We start from the raw sequence: 16,694 nt of genomic DNA on the forward strand, positions 1-16,694 counted from the left end.
ACCTCTGCCTATATACAATAAGTGCAGACTGATAATTTGTTACTGTTACAGTGAGATTACAGTACATTAAGTTTTCAATGAATGCTTAAGACTGAAAGTCTCGTTTCCTTTTGTGCCTCAGCTGACTATACCAAGACCACAGGAAACAGAGCATAGAGCATAGCTTTTACCCTGCAGGTTTAGAAAACAAAACAGTTTATTTTCTTGGCAGTATTACTGATAGCTTGATATGAGGTCTTTCCCTTACCATCCACTTGCCCCATATCAGGGCTACCTAAACTACTGTGGGCTGTCAAATTTAGTCCTTGGTAAAAGCATCCAAATAAAGAACTCTTAAATACACATTCCTAGCTTCTAGGAAAGGGACAGGTTTTTATCTCCACACATAAGAGCTTTGTAACTCTGAAGAATCTTGCATTTCATAGCACAAGACTATCATTTTGCTGATGGCAGGCTCTGGCTACCCTTTAATAATCTCTCTGTCTGACAAATTTTCTTCAAGAGAGTTGTTTTTCCTCTAATAGGGCATTTACTGGTTACTTTTTGCCTTTTCAAATAGCCCATAATAATAATATTCGCAGACGCGAAACATCAAACAGCCTCTCCTAACAGTGGTTGCTAGGTCTGAAGCTCTAGCATGGTGTGGATGCCTTATGAGTTTTTTATTGTTTCAACATACGCTCCCCGAGATGGCAAAACAACACTGCTACTGTGTTTGCTGGCATAATGCTTTGAGGCAGGTAATCACTTCCTCCTATCTAGCAACCAGCCACTGAGGCAGCAGCAAATAGATTATGGAAGTTTTAGAAAAGCTGCTTGTGTGGTAAGTGAATGATTGCAGAATACAGAATATTTTCTTTATGTTACTTTTGGCTGTCTGGTCCAAACACGCACTACAGCAATGTCCCTCCAGTGAGCGTCCTTGAAATATTCATGCCAAGAGATAGGACATACTGGACCTTGCGAACACCATGCTTGGGTATGCCAGTTTCCTGTGGGCATTTCCACAATTTAGTATCCATCACCAAGCAGTGTCAATTCATAGCCCCTAGTACTCACGAAACCAATACTCCTCAAGGGCCTAATAACTGCAAAGATTAGGACTAAAAGAGCGGTTTCAGTGTTCTGTCCCTCCCCATCTCTTAGACAAACAGATCAGCAATGATGGAAAAAATGCCACCAAGAAAGAGGAGCACGGCTGCTCCTGTGGAGGAAAGCCTTAGGCCTGGCTAAGGAAAACTGTTATAAAAACATCTGTCTTGTTGAGACAACATGGCTCATTCTGGCAAGAGGGACAAAGATGACAGTATCAGCAGTCAATGCCTGTAACCTTCAACCTGTAGCAATGTCTGTGTTTCTATCTAAAGAGCAATTCAGTTCACTTGCTAGCAAGCCAACCTGCAGGGAGATTACCTTGTATTTGGAAGTGTCCCAGTTATGAACTAGCCGTGCAGGGATGAGGAAGCTGTCATCCACGTGGCAGGTGCTGCAGTAATACCATCCACTGTAGCTGCACACCTTGGCTTTCCCATTGGACAAGCCTATGGAGCGCTGACAGCCTGGAGAAGAGAGAGCGGAAAAAGTCTGGGTTGGTACACCATGCCAGGAGGTACACACTCAGGATGCAGTAAGATATTATTCACCATTCTTGAGACCCTTTTTAAATTTTATTTATTTATTTTGCCAATGAGCCATTTCTCAATCCCTAAAAATAGGATTAATAAATATCAGTATTCTTGGACTAGTGCTGCACAAGCATACACTAACTTGGGCGTCTTTGTTAAAGAGTTCAGAGAGCAGTCAAAGGATTCTCAAGAAAAAAGGCAGAAGACTAGCTTTGAGACACTCAGCATTTAAAAGCCACAGCCATCTGAAAACCACAACTTGAAGCTTAGTCAGAAAACACCAGACCACAGAAGTACTGTGCACTTGCTCCAGACAGCTCCCATTTTCCCCATAACAGAATGGGCCAACACTGGCTGCCTGGAGGAGCACAAGCCAGCTCCTTCTGACAGCCAGAAGGGATGCTGACTTGGCAGGTAGGATTCAGTCACAGAATTAGCACAGCCAAGGCAAACCACAGTCAGACCATGAATAACAACTGTGAGCAGCAGTCACATTGAGCATGAGTAGTCCTTGACTAGCAGTAGTGACACAGCTCAGTTTCCTGCAGGTTTTTTTTTTCCTTACAATTGGATTATCCTGTGTCTTACAAGCTCTGAGGTCTGCCTGATACTTTTTTCACAGCTGGATCCCATGCCTCTTCCCATGCCCTCTTGTGTGGAGTCCCTGGGGTAAAACAATGTATTCAAAAGCTGCTGTGTGAGTTGGAAAGAACTAATGCAGAGCTCTCCTTCACCTGACCACCTGTTTTCACAAAACACATAGAAACTCAATGTATTTGACACCTCTGTCTTTCTCTCCAGTGTGGCTAAAATGAGCCAACAGGTTCAAATAATTAAAGAGTGGAACGCTGAAGACAGCATAGTCACATTAAACAACCTGCTCAGGAAGACAGGCTAAAAATGTTTGGATAAGATACAATGAGATGTCTGTGGTTGTTATTAACACCTCTTTGACACAGCACACATGACAGTATTTCTGCTTTTCCTTCAAATGCTAGTGTCCCCATATGACAATGACAGCTATAGAAACAATTAGCACCAGAGCCCCACTCCAGCATGTGCTGTATGCTCAGACGATCTCTGCTGGAGCTGGTTAGTAATGCTGATTAGCAGAATCCTTGCACATCACTTTTACAGCAAAAGTATTGGTTAAATTGAATTTTTCAGGCAGAAGTCAACTGACTGACTGCTTTTATCACTGTAACTGATTTTGTTTAGTGTAATTATGTAACTTCTCCTATGGAAGGCATCTTTCTCCAGCAGAAGTTATCCTGATTTGAGAAGAGATTGCAGCTCAACTACTTTAGGCATAAATTCAAGTCCTCCTTCTCCCCATCAGCTGATGCTACCACATCCCTTCTGCTCTAATCAAAATAATTAGCATAGCTTGACCAATACAATTAGTTTACTTCCTCCTCTTCCACACTCCAGAGCCATTTGGCCATTGATTCTCTGCAATATACACTGTCAAGTCAATTAGTGTGGGACATGTCCTGTCTCCATCTCTCTCCCACCTCCGTTTTTTTTTTTGAAGTGAGGATATGCAGCTTCTTGAAAAAGGCAAATACAGAAACAGGTCAGTTGATGAAAGAGATACTTACGTTAGTGTCTCCGATGATATTTATGTTAATGTCTCCTCCTTTACCATTCATAAGATCAGAGCATAAGTATAAACACATAACTCAAGTGGTATAACTCAACATACGTAATGCAAAAATGTAATCTCATCTTAGCTAATAATCAACAGAAAATACAAACATTATGACTGTAAACTATCATCACTGTAGAAATAATTTTTGCATGGTAAATATTAGCAGAACTTTTTGCAAAGCACTATTTTTAGGGCAGAAAGAATGCAGGCATGCCTTTTATAAAGGGTAAAGTCAATTCAAGTAATTCAGCAGTGTGTTACAAAAAAAGTTAACCTATGACTGTGGCTTGGGATCAGGATTTAGGAGTCAACAACTTCATACTTCCCTCAGTGCAAAGCACGCATTTTCCCATCTTTCCTTTCCTGTTCTTTTCTCTTTTAAAAAGCAGTTTCCTAACTAGTCTAAGGAGTTTTCATGTAGTTCTGCTTCAGTGTGCTGTTATGGACGAAGTCAGCAGGCGCACCTGGTAGTAAGCTCAGTTTCAGTGCTCCATAGTACATATAGAACTGTTCTTTCAATTTTACAATGCATTCATACATAAAGGTGAAGGTTTTGAACAGCTGATGAGACATGAAATACCAGTCCTGTTTGTCTGACACGAGATTCATCTGACTAGTAGCCCTGGAAGATGCTTGCAGAAGATACTTGCACTGTTGCTATGGAGCCCATGTTTTTAAAAGTGCAACAGAGGTAAATCTTGCCCCCCCTGGAAATGAAAGAGAGACGTAAGTCCACTCCTCTCCTCATGGAGCAAGACAAAGGAACCCACAAAAGAGAACACTCCTGTTTCCCAAGCTAAATAGGAACAAGCCCTCAGAAAGGATGTTTGTGTTAGCAGTACCTCAATACAGCATGTTCTTCTGTGCCAGCCTTGCTAAAACAAGTGAAGAGTCTGAATCTTTTTCCTCACTAGTTGTCTCTGAATTTCCTACCACTGAAAAGCACTGAAACATCCATCTTTATACCTCAACTGGCTCCAACTTTAGTTTTCATTACACACAGCCACCACCTCACACTGGATGAAAGAGACTGCTAAATGACATGTAGTATTTTCTAGCTCAATGTGTTTGGACCAGCTGATGAAGTGTTAGTGGTAAAGCTGTGTCTGAATGAGACTGAATCTCCTACTTCAATGCCACTGAAAACTTTATAAACATTCCCCACTAGCCAACACTTGCTCATCTGGGAGATAAGGATAGGGGTGGGACAGGATACACTGATTTCACTTAACTGCCACTGTGCACTCCTTGCCACTCCACAGGTGCTAGTTTGTCTTAGTGCCCTAACTCCTACCCATTAGACTGAAGGCAAGAATCAGCTAAACTCCAATTTGAATTGCCATCATCCTAAATGAAAACACTTGCAGTTGAGAATTCACCATTTTAAGGCCTAATTTCTTGCAACTTCCTAGAGCTAGAAACTCATTCTAGTCCACAGAGAGAGTTTCCTCAGGAGAGGAACGACAAAGCACAGAAGTTCAGGGAGGGCTTTCCTCCTCCTCCCTACATCCAGCCCATAAGAACCGAGGGTCTCTGGAGTGAGGAGGGTCTCAGCAAGCACTTTGGATGCCCTTCCCTCCAGGAAGGGTGGTTTTATAAAGAGGAGAAAGCAGAAGAAGTTCCTACCTGAGCAGCATGCATTGCTTTCTCCCTTATTCCAGCCCTTCTCTGAGCCCATGTTGGTTTCCCTGTTCCTCAGAAACACATTTTTATAAAGAGTATCTTTGATTCCTCTTCATATCCTCAAGTACATCATATCCTGCAAAGCTACATAACTGTTGTAAAGTTGGGGTATTTTAGATGAGAATGTGGCACTGGCACCTACCACCTTACATTTTTCCCTTGCCTTACAAGCTTTGCTGTTTGAAAATCACCATCTTTTCCATTCCTATTCTGTTGTGATTCATAATGACGGCTATTTCTACAATCCTTTCAAATCAAGTTATCAAAGCACTGATTTTCTTTGATGTTACACAGTTCAAAGTGATGTAGTGCGACAAACATATTTCTGTGGCATAGACCACTTATGCTACTTTGTTTTTTTAAGATGGGAAAAAATAGAGCAAGAGTGAGAGAGAAAGAGGAGGAAGAAGGAATAGCTTGTGGCTCAATGCCCTTGGAAATCCTGCACCTGGACATGGAGGTACATAAACCTGTCATCATGTTTACCAGAAGCAAAGCTAGAACTGATTCCTGGCTTTAAACTCTTAAGCACCCCTCCCAGCAAGACAGTCAGATGTGGCTGACCACCTCAGAGATCACTAATGCAACTCAACAAATAGTTTAGGGTGGGGGAAGGAACCATTTCATGTTTGCAGAGAAAACACTTACTTGCCTACAGCTAGAGAAAGCACCTTCCACAGGATGTGGGGAAAAAAGCAGTACAACTTTCACCAAACCTCTCTCACCTATTCCTAATGCTCACACATAATATTATCCATATAACATCTGTACAAAGGTCTGGCAAACCCTGAGCCTAGTGCAGAACACTGTGATATTTACTATTACCCCAAATTACCCCTACCTAAAGGATGTTACAGAGCAAGCCACAGAGGGAAGAAGTGTAGCTGTAAGTATACTGTCAGCAAAGTGAGGGAAGGAGTAATCTCAAACCTTTCATCACAGAAAATATAACAAAACAGTCTTGGAATCAAGCAAAGAAAATAGCAGTTAGAAAAAATAGCAGCAAGACCTCTCTCAACAACATGTCTGTGAGCAGAGCAGAAGTATCAACATCAAGAGGTGCATCTCCAAGTGCCAAGACTTTGGGAAGAAAAGTACAGGAAGATAAGGTTTAAAAGTTCTACCAAGTCTCTCTCCTTGACCTAAGGTGGTGGTGAGGATAGCATGGATGAGGAATCCAAGACACTTGAATACAATTCCTCTTCTGCAAAGTGTGGAAAACACCATTTCTGTCACTTGCAAGGTGTTGCATACTCTTATGGTCAAGGAAGACACACACAACTATTCTTTTTATCCAGATCTTTAATCTTTTAGCAAGAAAAGATTGGAATAGCTCCATAATGCAACAAAGACCAAACAAGAATGAAGTACACAACTGTTTTCTTTATTCAATAAACTTCCTTGCTCGGTATCAGAAAAAGGCAACTCCCTTGTGATTGTGCACCATAATTAAATCTGTGACAGATTAGCTTAGAAGTTAATTCATTTAGAAACAACACACAATATGAAGAAAAGAAAATGACCCAGACTTCAAAAGGCTTTCAGCTTGATAAAGCCATAAAGCAGACTAAGCAGAAGGAGCATAGCAACAAATTTTCAGTCTCAGATCAGACATACAACATGGCTCTAGCTGCTCAGCACAAACAGAAAGAGAAGGTGAGAATTACTTCCGTTGCTGGCCTTGTGTTTCTGTGCATCTATTCCAGCTCACTGCACCATGGGAAAACTCAAACTCACCAGGAAGACACACTAACAATCTGGCTCAGTTCTCCCTCATGCCTACCCAAGTTTGAATTTGCATTACATTTTGTCCTTTTCCCAGCACTACTTTTTTTCCAAAGCAATTCTCTTTCTGAAGAAATAATCAAAAACTCATAAACCTTCAAGCAAAGTCTGACTCACTTTGCCTACATTTTTTACAAGCTTGCAGACTTTAAAAAAAAAAAAAAAGGAACAAACAACAAAAAAACCTTAACAGATTAAAGGCAGAAAATTTTCCCTGTTGAAGTCATGTGAGTTTGACTCTATCCAGTTATAATTATCTAAGCAACCTATGACACCATTATTTATGACAGCAATGTACAAATTCCACTTTAATGATAATCTAGATCAGTTTTTCCAGAAATAAGGAAGGGTTCACTAGTCCTCAACTCCCAGACTCATTTTTTTTAAAACAGACTCCAAACGATGGACTAACTGTTCTGAGTCAATGGAAACCTTGACTCTTAGCTGGAGCTCAGGACTAAGCCCTGAATTATCAGCCTTCACATCTTTGTTAATGCCACTTGAAGATACAATGCATAGCCCTGCCTTTCCCGTCTCACACAATCCAGCTCAGCTAACTTAGCCTACCCAGTCTAGGCTTGCTGGCTACTGGCTGTAGCCTGGGCTGGGGAGACAGGCCACTCCAGAGAGTGACCCATCCCATCCTACTAGTGATGTCTCACAGGCACACTGCCGCAGAGGATCTCTCCAAGGCAGATGAGATGAATCATCCCCTAAGCACCCAGGCTATCTTCCAATCAGTGAAGACTGGATTAGCGTAGACATCCAATATTTAGACTGCTAGGGGTAGGCGAAGTAAACAACAACCTTTACGTCAGTCATGCTGATCACACAGAGCTGTGACCCTCTCCAGGAAGATGATCAAGAAAAAAAAAATCACTGGTGGAAACAAGCCAGATGACAGCACATATACATGCATAGGCAACGTTCTGCATGTTTGTATTACACTTAACACTTCGAAGAAGATAGCATACAAGCATGCTGCAGGTTACACAGCTAAATTCTGCCTTTGCAATAAAACTAATAATAGTTAAGCCTGCAAATGTTAACACTGAAAAAACATCAATGTCAAAGTGTAAGTTTGCACTTTGCATATATAAGTCAAGAACATTTCATCAATTAATCAGGACCAAAAAATACTACCTGTGTGTCAAACGGCTGCAACAAATCTATACTTCTGGAAACTAGCTTTTTATTTGCTTGGATTTCCCCACTTGAATTTCACCAGAGTATAGGTTCTTTTACCTCCAGTGTCAAATGCTGAGAAGGGCCAAGTTGCCATTCTTGCCAGAGAACTTGCTCCAAGGGAATTATGAACAGCTATGAAGACACGCTTCACACACATTTATAGTTTGTGAATCCTTAATGCATGGCCAGTTTGCATTCTCATAGTGCACACTTCCAACTCCTTTCTCCCCATTCCCAGGACAACAGTGCTGAGGAAGAATATCGTATACCTCAAGCTAATGTGCTGTTCCACTACCATGCCCTTATAGGATTACTCCCTGCAATATCTGATGCTTTGCTGAGACTCTGAAGGACTGCCTGACAGAAGGGAATGGAAGCTCCTGTGGAATGACTTATTGGCAGGATTCAGTAATTCACCAGCTCTTTAGTCAGAGATGGGAACTGAACATACTCTCTGGGCCAGCTCTTCAAGTCTGCCAGCTAGGAGTAAGTAGATAATTTGAGCATAATTAATAACAGTATTCCCATTCCTACAGTTGATTACACTCATGCTTGGGTTTATATACTGAGAAGGTAGACAAGAGAACAGGGCAAAGAGCAGGCCAGCCATTTGTGTGATCAGAGTGATCAGAGCAAATGCTGGTGCCAGCGTCCTCAGCTGTGGCCAGGTCATTTAGCAAAAAGAGTCTCAACTCAGTTTTCATTTCTGCTCCGCAGTTAGTCTGAAGACCACTTACCCCTGCACTGCTCACTCATTTACTCACACTGAAGGCTACCTGGTTTGCTAAGAGAGAGAGAGAGAAAGCACGCACGTACGCATTCGAGTTTTCAGGTCTGAAAACACTTCTTTTTGTCCAAATGTAGCTTCTTCCATCCCAACAAGGGTAAGACTTGGACATTTAGGCTCCCTGGTTTTGCCATTATCTTTTTTAAACTTTGTGCCAAAAGATTCATCAAGACTGGCTTCACACAATAAATGGACCAAAAAAATCCCCTAGCAACCAAGAGTTCTTTGCGGGCAGTGGAACTCATATCTAGCACCTACAAGCCAGGAAGAAACAAGGCATAGCCAAGGACAAACACAGAGCCTACACTGAGAGCAGCGACATGCCTACTCACAGCAGAATTGGGCTTGTAACAGTAAAAGAAATAAGCACAAATATTTTATTTGTGATGGAAAGAAAAAGAACAAAAAAGAACATACTGAAAACCTGCAGAGCTGTTCACAAGGGCAGATTAGAGTGATGGTGTCACCTATCCCCATACAGGCAGCACAAGGGTCCTCTGAACCTGCCAGGAGAAATACGTAGATTCATTAGACAAGACATTTGTATCAGCTGTTCTGCCTGCAGGGCTGAGGCAATGAAGTCAGTAAAGCACCAGCTGAGGATTGCAACATGCACACCAGGTGCAGGACAGACACTGAATTGTCCAAGTACGCATCTAAAACACCCTTCTGGGCAGCAGCAGGCCAACTCCAAACCAAATCCTACGAAGGGGAAAATCTCACTCCATGAAGGTGCCAGCCAAATCCCAGGAAGGTGAAGGACTTAACTTCTACTAGCTTAGACAAAGCCAACAGTTTTCACTGCCATTTCCCCTAGTCAAGCCATCTTAAAACTAATTGAAGAGCTCAGTCACCTTACAGCTGAAGATTAAATGGGTTCTGTGATTATAACTGATCACTGGTAACAGGTTTAAACAACTCAAGCAAGTAAAAGAGATACCATGTGGTATCTTCTGATCTTTCCCCAAACAAGAGCTGCCACAGGGCAAAGCACTGTGGACCAGCAACATTGTGTTCTGAAACACGTAGGTTCCATTGCAAGTTAAGTACTCGTTGCTATACAAATTCAAGTCATCCCTGTCTGGAAACCTTCCCACCATTCCGCCCAACAAGTCAGTGGCCTTGTTTAGACATGGCATATTTTCTAAATACTAATTTAGACATGGAAGATGTTTTTTCTATCAGCTGGTCTTGGCTAGCAAAGAATAAGAGTTTAGAAACACCACTGTTAGCAGTGGAAGTTTTACTTTTGAATCAATAGAAACAGGGCCTGAAAGGCACATACAAGGCTGGACTGTGGTCTAAAGTGAAGATACTTAAACACTAAAACCTTTACAGTGCAAAGCACATTCTCAGGGGATTTTACAGAGTCTCAAATACAGGTAAGGCAAAAAGCTGCTAAAGTCTTGGAACAAAGAGATCAATTGAAATGAAACCAAGCACAAAATATATACAGCACTTAGAAAGCACAATCCTAAAAGCCCTGGACAGGTGAGAACAATTGCTATTTGGGACTAAAAATGTGACAAGAGTGCTGACAACCTTCCAAAGGACCTTCTGGTATTTTATTATTGTGGTACATTTGCTAAGATTTGTCCCCTAGTATTTTTATTTCAGTGACATGCTACAAATAAGTGTTGGTGTGATGACAGTTCACAAAGTATTGCTAAATTCAAGGAAGGAGCACCTGCTTTTCAAATATCTGGATTTGAGAAGTTTCAACTATATGGCTTTTTGAGAAGTTGAACAAAGTCAACATCACACCCGGCTAGTTTTTTTTTTTTAAATCACACTTGCTGGCTTGCAATCTATTAGGAAAACACCTTCTTTTCATTGAGGGGGGAGAAGGAATTTTACTTTTACAGTAGGGGCTGGTTTCAGACCAGTGGGGTGAGCTACAGCAGAGGCTGCACTAGCTGGGCATGTTGCACTGGACTGTCCCCCATCCACACACGTGATCACAGCACTAGAGGCAGAATGACTCCTTGAAAGCCAACAGCTTTTCTCCTGCTGCTCAATTAGACAGGGCTGCAAGCTCAGGAAATAGCCCATTTACTAACCTTGGCTTCTCCACACCTAGTGTTCAGCTCAGCCAGCCAAGTCAGCGGAGCCCTAATAGCAGTATTTATCCTTTTGGCAAGTGAGGAGACATGGAGAAAGCAGGTAGGAAAATACAGAAGGCACCCCAGAAGAGAAGCAAGTGAAGCCACACAGATAAATAAAAGAGTGTAGTGCATACTTTGCAGAAGGCAGAAACTCCCACATCCATTAGGACTTGCTGTCTAAGCAACAAGAGGTCCTGGCAGACACAACTGACTTCTCTGAAAAAATGTTTGTTTTAATAAAGGATAAGGAGAGAAAAAGTAAAAGGTGAAAAGGAAGATAGACATCAAAAGAACAGGAGCTATGCAAAAACAGGAGGCCAAGGCAGAAGCCATTTGTCTTCCCCAACTATGGAGACATGAAGGCACATGCCAAGAGAATAGCAGTAGTGAAGGGCAGCTGAGGACATTTGCTCCTTACAGACCTCCAGGAGAGTAACTCCAGGAGAAATGCCTGCCTTTCCCCAGGAGCTCATAGGCAGCCCAACAGGGAGACAGGACAGCTACTGGAGTACTCACAACCAGCTACCACTGTCTGCAAGGTGTTGCTCTTGCCAAAACGCATGTTTTGACAGAAGCCACTTCATTCCAAATGAAGTAATGCGAACAGTTTGGAGATTTCTCTTGAATCCATGTGAAATGAAGACATAAAAAATAACAACGCACACCCCCCCCAAAAGATCATTCTAATGAGATGCATGTCTCCTATTTCCTACATATTAAAGAATGACTCATAAAACCTTGTATTTACCAGCTTGGACTTACAACCAACTTTTGCTTCATATCCATTTGAAGACAACGGGTAGGTCCCTCCAAAGTCTCACCTGAGCAGATCAACGCTCACAAATGCCACTCTTGCTCAGAGCCCCAAACACTTCCCACGGGAACACTGTTGTACCTCAGCAACAGGGTAAGATCAAGCTTGCAGTTATATGAACATGCAAAGGACAGAGGAGGCTGCCATTCCAGTGCCAGTAGTTTCTCGTTAATGCCATGTTCCCCACTGTATTACTGTTTCAAGCCAAAAAAATACAAATAATGGCAGCAAAGGTAAAAGTGTTTATAAAACCGTGCCTTTCCACTGTTAACCAGTGGCCTATTCATTCATTTTTGGAAACTGCAAGAAACAACGCCCTGCCCTCCACAGTAAGACAACGAGAAATGCAGGGAAAAGCTTTTATATCTGCTGATCAAGAACGAACACTTTTTTTTCAAGCTGCCCTTCTGACTCCAGTGTATCAACAGTTTGTCCCCCCTGCCCCATGACTACATCTGACATCACCACCCTGGCTTATACCATGAGTCGAAAAGTGCTAGTCAGTCTCCAAGATAAACTCGTCAATAGCGAGGCACAGACATTCGCATTCTTCCCTACCTGCTTGTGAGTGTCAGCTGTTTGTCTGGGAGCAGTCCCTCGAAAAGCTTTTACTGAGGGAGGAAAGGAGAGGGGGATGGAGAGGGCATTTCAAAGAGAAAAAAATCGGGGAGGAGGGGAACTTCACAAAGACTGCAAAGAGAAAATGAAAAAAAAACCAAAACCCCAAACCCCTGTCCCCATCAGGTCCTCCCAACAACCTTCTTTATCAGAGGTTCATTGTCAATCAATTAGCCAAGGCAGCAGGGGTCTGGGGGGGGGGGGGTAGCTGCAGAGACAATGGTCTGCCCTGTTGTATTACTATTTAATCACTTTTCCTAAATAAATAAAGCAGCCCTGAGGTGCTGTCATGTCAAGGGAATTTACAACAAAAAAAACCCTTCATTTTTCATTGGTCATTACTTTTCCTTCCCTCCCACCCTTGCAGGACTAGAGAGGGTTATTACTGTAGCCTTAAGTTCCATCTTTGTGTTGCTTGCCTTTGATTCCCACTCGGACCTTGCCACTTTCTGGCACTAATTTGTCAGGCCGAACAAAGGAGGGATTTGTACCTCCTGTAAGGTCTCAATTAGGAAAGGCTTCTGCTGTATTATGTGCCATTGGGACAGGACACAAAGACGGTAATTACAGGAATTTGCACTAAATGGCTGAAGAATTCACAGCAAAACTTTTCTTCCTACCCCCTCCCCATCCTTTTCCAAGCTTACCCCTCCCAGCAGCCCTAGGGAAAACCACTCTCAATGCCTGCAAGCTGTAATTACCAACAGCAGGCCCCGTAGGTTAAACAGCAGCCCATGCTGGGGAACAGCACAAACTGCCTGCAGGGAGCAAGGTACAAGGAGAGAGTCTCAGCTCGGTGGTGTGCCTCCAAAGTCCCCTCAGCACAAACTTTTCTGAGCCAGCCAAGTTTCCCCAGTTTCTCCCAGTTATAATTACAAATATTCATTTCTTTGTGCCATGGTAACAGCTACAAGTTCCAGCCGACTCTCAAAGACCAGCTCTAAGGGTCTCGGGCAGATGGCAAAGGGTCTGCTCCTACAGTAAGTGCTGTGCATCCCCATCCTCAGGTACAGGGAATCCCAGTGGCCAGCTTCTCACAGACCCTCCACAACTCACATTTCTCTGCACAAGGGCGTTTGTTCAGGTTTGCAGACTAAAAGAGACCACAGGAGCACTGGGAATGCCTCGCGTATCAGGAAAAGACTCCAGGCAACCCTGACAGGGTCAGAGCACCTTATTTCTGTCAGGAACACATGAGCAAGTGCAGATGAATCATCCTGTGCTTGGGAGAGGAAATCCACACTTTCCCACCGAAAAGTCTGCTCCATACTACATAATGCAAGACTAAAACCTGTTTCACAACAGAGATGTGAATTTTGTTGCCATCCCAGGGCCTGATCCTATTTTTGAGGAGGATTGGAAATGCTCACTTGAAACTCCTGGATCTCAGTCAGAGGATGAAGCAAAATTACAAAATTTTCCTCTACCGAGCTTTGAATTAAAAGAAATTAGGGGAAGGGAATAAAGTTTTGATGTCTTCTGGGACATTATCTTAAAATGAGGCTCTTAATTCTGCTATATTCTTGAGTTTCACAAAGCTGCCTCTGCTGGGTAACACACTGGGCTGGATCCATCTTAGGGGTACTTACTTGACCCATTCCCAGAGTATCCCTGCAGTTTTCACTCTCACAACTACCCTTAAAGGTAAGACATGACCATTGTCCAACAGTGTTCAGGTAATCAGAGTTATCATAGGACCCAGGCACCTTCAGCTTCAGCAGCAGTTTGGCACATAATTACTCCCAGGAAAAACTGACATGAAGTCACACAGTTTTTGCCCAAGAACAGAACCGAATTCAGGCAGAAGCCCAAATATCATGACCAAATCATTAACTGCAGTGAGGCCAACCTTTCACGATGCTCCAGCTACCAGGTGGGTGCCATGCACTGTGGAGAGGTGAGCAGAACACCACCTATAAGTGACTACCTGAGAGGGTCAAACCCAGCTGCACTCAGAGGAAGTTCTGAGGGCAAGCCAGTACTTCTGGGGCCCAGGTCTCCCCTGGAAGGGATTCAGGTCAGCCAGCAGGTCCTGGGCCCACACAGCCCCCCCAGAGCCATGTGTGGTTCCAGACCAACAGGAGACCCCCACTCCACAGCAGAGTGGGGAGGAGGCAGGACCCTCACAGCTCCCATAACAAAAGAGGAAAATCCTCCAGAAAAGCTGTTTCTGATACAGCTGACAATTTTTAAGTGAGCGTAACTAAAGTGAGCCAGAAAGTGTAATTTAGGCACAAGGTGCCCAAATTTGCTCCACAAAGGTGCCCTTGCTACATTAAAAGGACAACAAACTGCATTCACATGGGTCCTCTCTATTTTCACTTCATTCCCAAACTGGATAAAAATCATTATCTTGTCTAGGACTAGTCAAATGAACTGAAATTTACAATTAGATGCAGAACCTTAAGGTCAGTTTTCAGCCCTGCGTCAAGGGAAGAACTCAGTAGATGAGCTCATGCCTGAATGTCAGTGCTAGAACACATGTCACCAAACAACAGGTTTCAGGAAAGCATATATGCTTTGAGGAGTCTCTTTGGAAGGCCCAGAGCTGAAACTGAGTTCCAAAAATTACTTGGAGGAGACACAATAGTAAAAGGAAACAAAAGTGCTTAAAGTTGGAAAGTTGCATCGTATCCAGAATTCAAATCCCTTTGATTCTAGATCACCTTTCCAGTGTCCTGAATCAAGAAAACAGCCTGGCCCATGTAGCACTGTATGTGCAGGATCTAAAGTTTCAGCACTGCTCATCAAATGCAGGTGAATCCCTGAATATCCCATAGGCTTTTCTCCACATTTTACAGACAGCAAATAAAGGCTAACACACCAAAGTGTCTATGGCCATAGTGAGAGCCAGGGAACGGCCGTATGCTACTAAAACACGTAAGTGCTCTTCCAAGTGATTTTCTTTTCCTGCAGAAAGGGGATGGGGTGCAGATGCTGCAGCCTGGTTGCTTACCTGCACACTTGAAGCTCTGAACTGTGAGCCCTCTCTCTAGAGACAGCGTGGTCAGGATGCTCAGGAAGCTGGTGGTCACAGACTGACGCTTGCTCTTCCTAAGATCGTTTCCAATGGGCCGATCTCTAGGTTTGTTCCTAAGCGTAACTTGTGGGTTCTGAGTTAAACTTCTAGTAGCATTGGCTGCTGCTCTCAGTGCCTCCATCCACTCCTGGGCCCTCTGACGGGTCTCTGCACGCAGGCGGAGGACATCTTGAGGAAAAATGACCTGAAAGCAAGAGTCACAGCCATCCTGAGTATCTGTCTGGACCGACAGGCACACATCAACGTTGTAGCTCAGCAATGGATCTTCATCAAGCCTACCCGGTTGGAATGCCATGAGATGAGACCTGTTCAAGACAAAAGTAAATGCCTTCCAGTTATTCTGGACAGTTAACCTATAAAGTGTCCCTGATTTGAGAATATTTTGGTACTCTTTAGTGTTTTCAGTCAAATTCATGGATAGGAAGAGCTCCATAGGCTTCTCTAATAATCCATTCGTTTGAGAAAGGTCATGGTTATTTTCAGGCTTTGGCACATTCTCCAGTTTATCCTGCTGTCTTGTGAAAGCAGGCACAGAAGCACGCACCACTTCCCAGAGTTTCTGTCCCCAGTCCAAAGCCTCCCATGAGGACTCCGCCTTCAGCTGTAGCTGCGAGTTGTCTGACAGGATAGCGTCCACCACCTTGGTTTCAATGCAACCAGTAACAGTAACTCTTTGAAAATGCATGAGTGGATACACGGTGGGAAGAGTCTGGTTGCCACTACTGTCCAAGCAATACAGGTATAGTTTGTATGGCGAAAGCTCAGCATAACAAGTTTGCCAGTAGCTGTCATCGTCTCTTCTAATTTGTAAGTATCCCTTCTTCAGAATATTTGGGAACATCGGCTTGTGTTCTGGAGGAAACAAAATAAGAACATTACCATTAATTCTTTTTAAATAATCATTTCAAATTGCTACGTCTTTCTGGCTTATACATTTCTCCTACCCATACACGATACATCTAGAGAACAGTATCACAGAAATAGCCTTCACTCAATATGTTACAATTATCAAACTCAAGCACTGACTCTACATTTGAGCCAACATGAATACAGGACTTTTTTATGCAGAGGTACCAAAACACTTTACAAAAAGGGGACAGGGAAACAGAGAGACATAGAAACAAAGCAATTTTCCTGAGATTATCGAGGAGAACAGTGACAGAGCACAAAACACTGCAAGTGTCTCAGAAGCTAGTCCAGAAGAGTACAACTTTATCAAGTAATCTATTGCCAACTAAAATAGATTTCGACAGTGAGAAACACATGCAAATTAGAACACCTTCCCCTCCTGCCCTCCTCTCCCAAGCCGAACTTCATGCTTTCACACATGGACTCTCTACCTCCCCCCTGTCTCAAGCAGTGCAGGGGAAGGGGAATGAGGCGGGGTGGTGGTCAGTT

At 43.1% G+C, this 16,694-nt stretch overlaps 1 protein-coding gene across 1 annotated transcript in view; it reads right to left on the minus strand.

The window, feature by feature from the left end:
* The window catches only part of PLEKHM3 (pleckstrin homology domain containing M3), a 73,504-nt gene that overhangs the window by 45,487 nt on the left and 11,323 nt on the right, over positions 1-16,694 (minus strand). Inside the window, exons 2-3 of the mRNA XM_009957424.2 lie at positions 15,213-16,148; positions 1,414-1,559 (exon numbers count right to left, since the gene is read on the minus strand). Coding sequence (XP_009955726.1) covers positions 1,414-1,559; positions 15,213-16,148 — 1,082 coding nt within the window. The remainder of the gene's footprint in view (positions 1-1,413; positions 1,560-15,212; positions 16,149-16,694) is intronic.

This window comes from Leptosomus discolor, chromosome 5 (genome assembly GCF_034619465.1).
Source record: "Leptosomus discolor isolate bLepDis1 chromosome 5, bLepDis1.hap2, whole genome shotgun sequence".
Lineage (NCBI taxonomy): Eukaryota > Metazoa > Chordata > Aves > Leptosomiformes > Leptosomidae > Leptosomus > Leptosomus discolor.